Below are 5,494 nucleotides of genomic sequence, written 5' to 3'. Positions count from 1 at the left end.
GACCCCCGGGGCCACGAAGATCATTCAGATAGCCGGGTCGAGGCTAGGGCAGACCTCTGGCCGGAGGACGCTGGGGTCGGTTGAGCGGGGCCGGAGATTTTAGGAAGTTTGTGGCGCGGGGTGGGGGTGACGTAAGCAGGGGGGCGGGTCCCGGGCATATAAATACAGGCTGGCGGCACAGGGCTTCATTCATAAGTCTGAGAGCTACGGCCACCGTGGGGACACGCGGAACCGGGACTGGGGACTTGAGTGTTGTGGTTCTTCTTCTTGGGAGCTGTGATATCCGGTTTATTATTTTTTTTTCCGAAGAGAAAGTTTTTGGACGAATTCTTCTAGATAATTCTTCATTTTGTTTTGGAGGAGCGAATTACTTTTTCGTCTTCTTCATTGTCCCCCCTCCCCCGTGGGACCTGGCCGACGCGTGGAGGAGACCGCACCCGAAGCGGATTCTGTAAACCGGGACAGCACTTTCCGCCGCTGGGGGAGCGGCCCCCCACGCCCCTGGGTCCTCCAGAGCCTGAACTTTCGGGAGTCACAGAGGCATCCTGTGGGGCCTGGGCACAGCGGAGAAGCTGCACAGAAACTTTGCCTTTGTTGGAGCGGGACGCTGCCCCTTCCCAAGCTTCTCCGCGCAGCGCACTTTGGAGACGCGCTCGGCTCACCTCGGACTCGCACCTTTCTTCCCCACCCGGCTATAGCCTTGGCTTCCCGGCGACCCCAGCGTGGTCACAGGGCCCCCCCTGTGCCCAGGGAAATGTTCCAGGCTTTCCCCGGAGACTACGACTCCGGCTCCCGGTGCAGCTCCTCGCCCTCCGCCGAGTCTCAGTATCTGTCTTCGGTGGATTCCTTTGGCAGTCCACCCACCGCCGCCGCCTCCCAGGTAAGTTCTAGAGAGTTTGGGGTGCTGGTTTGTGGGCTTTTTTTTTAAGTCAAGGGTAGAGCGAGACATGCCCCCCCCCCAAATAAAAACGCGCCAAAACCCACGATCTGAAAGGGAAGGATCTGAAAGGGAATAGGCTGGAAGAGCGGTTTGCAAACTGCGGAGTCGAAAGATGTTTGCAATTGGTTGTGTGTATGTGGAGCGCGGGGAGGGAAAGTATTGGGGTAAGCTTAAGGAGGGGGAGGGAGGATGCGCCGCTCAGTGCAACGTGTATGCGGTAGCAGGGCTGAGAACTTTTAGTCTCTGGGACTGCCTCCAGCTCAGGCCCCCAAACCGAGGTTGGCGCGGTTAGGCAGGTGGGGAAAACCCCGGGGAAGCTTCCAGTAGCCCCCTCCCCTTTCCTCCTCCTTCAGAGCGCCGACTCCCGGCGCTCGCTCGCCCTCCACCCAGCGGGAAAGCGGGCCTCGAACCCTCGGCCGCGCTGCCTCCGCCTCCTGCGCGGAGACGTAACGGGGGACCCGTGCGTAACGGCTGACGCGCTGGAATCCTCCGTCTGACGCGGGGCACGCACGGCGCGCGGCGCCCCCTTCGCCCGCCCCGCCCCTGACGTCCCGGGAGCGTTCTATTTTGGAACGCCGGGGCCACGTTGCTAAGGGAGGGGGCAGTCTGGCGTTCCGATTGGCTGCTGCGGCGCCGGCTTTGGCCAATCAGCTTCCCCTTCCTATTTGTAGGATGCAGTTTCCTTCCCCGGCTCGGTCCCCGGGCCCCGTCGTTCCTAGGAGCTAGGGTCTCTTTTACGGACTTCTCGAGGCAGAGCGAAGGGGTTCCTGTCGCGACTGGAAAGACTTCTGAGACCCGATGGGTCCGCGAGGACCTTGCGGGGATTTGGTGTCCTCGGCTTTCAGGGGCGGGGGGTGTCTGTGTGTGTGGCGGAGTTTCTTCGAGAGACATGGTGACTGTCACCCACTTCTCCAGACACACGCAGACACACTCCCACTCCCTCTGCTTCGGACACCCCGTCGTCCGGTGTGTCCGAAGCTAGGACTAGAACCTGTAACCCGGGGGGTACCGACCAGGTGGTCTCCAGAAGCCCCGCCCCCTTTGAGTTCCCAGCACGCTGATTGGCCAGCCAGGCAGCCCTTCCCTCACCACGCCCCCCGGGAGAGTAGTTAAGCCTTCCGTGCAGGTCTAGGATTCCATTTGCAGGTGGGGGGAGATGAGCACCCACTGGGATTGGGGGGCTCTGGACCTGCAGACATTCCCCTCCGCCAAAGTCTGAGAGAGCACGGGCCGTCACTTTTCTCTACCTGTCGGTCCACCCTAACCTGTCACTTATCAGCCTCACTCTGGGAAAGACAGTTACCTGAAACGTTTGTTCTGAACTCCTAGACCCGTCCCCAACACCCTTTTAACTGGCACCCCCGCCTCTGCACGGGGGTCTCGGGGACCCCCCCCAGCTCCTCATTCCCTCGCACAGAGGGGTGTGTGTGTGTGTGTGTGTGTGTGTGTATAGAAGAAGGCTTGGCCTAAGGCCTCTCCCCCTCCCTCCCCTTGCCTCTGGGGTGGGGGTGGGGTGTTGTGGCTGTGTGTGGCTGTGGCTCCGTCCCGGGTGTTCTGTCACCGGCTGTGTCCAGCCTCCTTCCCACCCCCCCACACCTAAGAGTCACCAACCCGGGGTGTGATTCACCACCCGCTGGAACCGTGCAACCTTTCACCGAGGAAGGAGAAGGAGGAGGGAGAAGCCAGTTAAGCAGAAATCCTCTCATTAACCACTGCGTCACGGTGTAGTGGAAGGGTGGGTGTTGTGGCTTTTTGCCTGTGACACACACATCCACACCCGCTCACCCTGTGCTCACTCACGGGGTCCGTGTGTGTATGTGTGTTGGGCGTGTGTGTGTCGGTGTTTCTGTTTGTGTGTCTACGCCTGTGTGTGTATGTGTCACCCCGTAGGAGTGCGCCGGTCTCGGGGAAATGCCCGGTTCCTTCGTGCCCACGGTCACCGCGATCACAACCAGCCAGGACCTCCAGTGGCTCGTGCAACCCACCCTCATCTCTTCCATGGCCCAGTCCCAGGGGCAGCCACTGGCCTCCCAGCCCCCAGCCATCGACCCCTATGATATGCCGGGAACCAGCTACTCCACACCAGGCATGAGTGGCTACAGCAGTGGCGGAGCTAGTGGCAGTGGTGGGCCTTCCACCAGCGGAACCACCAGCCGACCTGGGCCTTCCCGCCCAGCCCGAGCCCGGCCCAGGAGACCCCCAGAGGAGGCGGTGAGTAGGGGACATGAGAACTTGGCCTGGGGGACAGGAGCAAGAGTGGCAGGAACTTTCTCACAATTGGGGTGGGGGGCCACTAAGGCTTCAACACTGCAGATACCTTATCATTCTTGCTAACACTTAGTGAGGACTAGAGTCCTTTTCTGGCTCCTGGGGGTTCTAGAAGGAAAGGAGGTTCAGGATGGATGGAGGAGGTATGCCCTGTCCCCAAACCTCATGGCCTCTATCTCCCCTACTCAGCTCACACCTGAGGAAGAGGAGAAGCGAAGGGTTCGTCGGGAACGGAACAAGCTGGCAGCAGCCAAATGTCGGAACCGTCGACGGGAGCTGACTGACCGACTGCAGGCGGTGAGGATGGTCCCTGGGATGGGCTGAGGGGATGTTGAAGGAGGCTCTGTCCCTGCTCTCTGCTTCCCCACACCTGTGCCCTGACCTTGGGCTGAGAACCAGAGGTTCACATATGAAACTAGGTGCAGGTGGGGCCAGATGGCCAGATGGGGGTCTGTGACATACACAGACCCCCACATACTTATGTAGGCTCCTGGCCACACCCTGCCTGGACCTACAACCCCTCCAAACACCACTCTCCTGGCCTTTACTTCATCCGAGGGAACATTTGGGGGACTCTCAGTAGAGGGGACCTCCCCTTATTTCTCCCATTTGATCCTGGGCAAGCACTGACCCCATTTTGCCTCGGTTTCTCCAGGTTTATTCAACCCCTTGTCAAGCCCCCCAGGCTCCTTCTACTACCTTTAACATTCTTTAAAACTACTTTTGCCCTATGTCAGTTCCCCCCCCACCTGTCCCCAGCCACCCATAGCTCTCAGACTTTGGGCTGGGGGCATTGACCCCTAGGCCCACTCCCTTTTCACTCCCTACCTCAGTCTGAGAGTTTCCTTCTATATACCTGCAGGATGACCTGTCACCTCTCAGGGAAACCAGGACAATCCTCTGCCTTCCCCTTCTCCTTGGTTGATTGCCTAGGAGGATTATTAGGGAGTAGGGTAGCAGGGAGGGGGGAGGGGGGAATGAAAAACACACATTCATTCATTCATTCATCAAACCTCTGAGCGCAGCCTGTGCACCAGAAACTTCCATATGCACCGGGCCCCTTCCTAACCACCCACTTGACAGATGAGGAAACTGAGGCTCTGACCAGGCAAAACCCTGGCCTGAAGCCCCAGAGTATACCAGGATCCATCTAAAGGGATCTTTCCTCTCGGTCTGGGCCTGGCGGCAAGTGTAGAGAAGAAGGTTCCAGGCATGACCCACCGCCTCTGGTCACTGACGCCTTTTTTCTCCTTCCTCTCCTCCTCGACCTGGCCTCCGGGGGAACCTCAGGAGACAGATCAGCTGGAGGAAGAAAAGGCCGAGCTGGAGTCGGAGATCGCTGAGCTCCAAAAGGAGAAGGAGCGTCTGGAGTTTGTGCTGGTGGCCCACAAACCGGGCTGCAAGATCCCTTTCGAAGAGGGGCCCGGGCCCGGCCCTCTGGCGGAGGTGAGAGATTTGCCGGGGTCAGCCTCCGCTAAGGAAGATGGTTTCGGCTGGCTGCTGCCGCCCCCGCCACCACCGCCCCTGCCCTTCCAGACCAGCCAAGACGCACCCCCCAACCTGACAGCTTCTCTCTTTACACACAGTGAAGTTCAAGTCCTCGGCGACCCTTTCCCCGTTGTTAACCCTTCGTACACTTCCTCGTTTGTCCTCACCTGCCCGGAAGTCTCCGCGTTCGCCGGCGCCCAACGCACCAGCGGCAGTGACCAGCCTTCCGACCCTCTGAACTCGCCCTCCCTTCTTGCTCTGTGAACTCTTTAGACACACAAAACAAACAAACACACAAGGGAGAGAGATTTGGAAGAGGAGAAGGAGGAGAGAGAGGGGAAGAGACAAGTGGGTGTGTGGCCTCCCTGACTCTCCTGTCTGACCCTCTGCCGCCACTGCCATCGGCCAGGACCTCCTTGTGTTTTGTGCCGCCTCTTGTTTCTGTGTCCTGGCGAGCCCGGAGAGCTGGTGACTTTGGGGGCAGGGGGTGGGGAGGGGAAAGACATCCCCGGCCATATGTTGGTTCTCTCACCTCAACTCAACCTCTGAGGATGGGTGAGTGGGGGTGATGCCGCCATTGGGGCGAGCTGCGTGGGGCTGGAGGGGAAGGGGTACGGCGGTGGGCGGTGGGGTGGGCTGGAGTCTACTCCAGAGAAGCCCAACAAGGAAAATGCCACCCTCCTTGCCATCTCTCACAGCCCCCCTTCATGGGGGTGTCCAGGCTGGCACCTTAGCTCCCCGACCTTGGCTTATTTATCTACCATTTCCACGTGGCTAGACCTTCCTTTGTATTGAGTG

At 59.6% G+C, this 5,494-nt stretch overlaps 1 protein-coding gene across 1 annotated transcript; it reads left to right on the top strand.

The window, feature by feature from the left end:
• Positions 1-202: 202 nt before the first annotated feature.
• On the top strand, positions 203-5,239 carry FOSB (FosB proto-oncogene, AP-1 transcription factor subunit). Its single transcript, XM_049900054.1, has 4 exons — positions 203-880; positions 2,831-3,151; positions 3,398-3,505; positions 4,499-5,239. The coding sequence occupies exons 1-4, from the start codon at positions 755-757 to the stop codon at positions 4,958-4,960; spliced, it is 1,017 nt and encodes a 338-aa protein (XP_049756011.1). The 5' UTR covers positions 203-754; the 3' UTR covers positions 4,961-5,239.
• Positions 5,240-5,494: the final 255 nt, after the last annotated feature.

Source organism: Elephas maximus, chromosome 11 (assembly GCF_024166365.1).
Source record: "Elephas maximus indicus isolate mEleMax1 chromosome 11, mEleMax1 primary haplotype, whole genome shotgun sequence".
NCBI classification, from domain to species: Eukaryota; Metazoa; Chordata; class Mammalia; order Proboscidea; family Elephantidae; genus Elephas; species Elephas maximus.
This window is presented reverse-complemented; position numbering and strand designations above follow the sequence as displayed.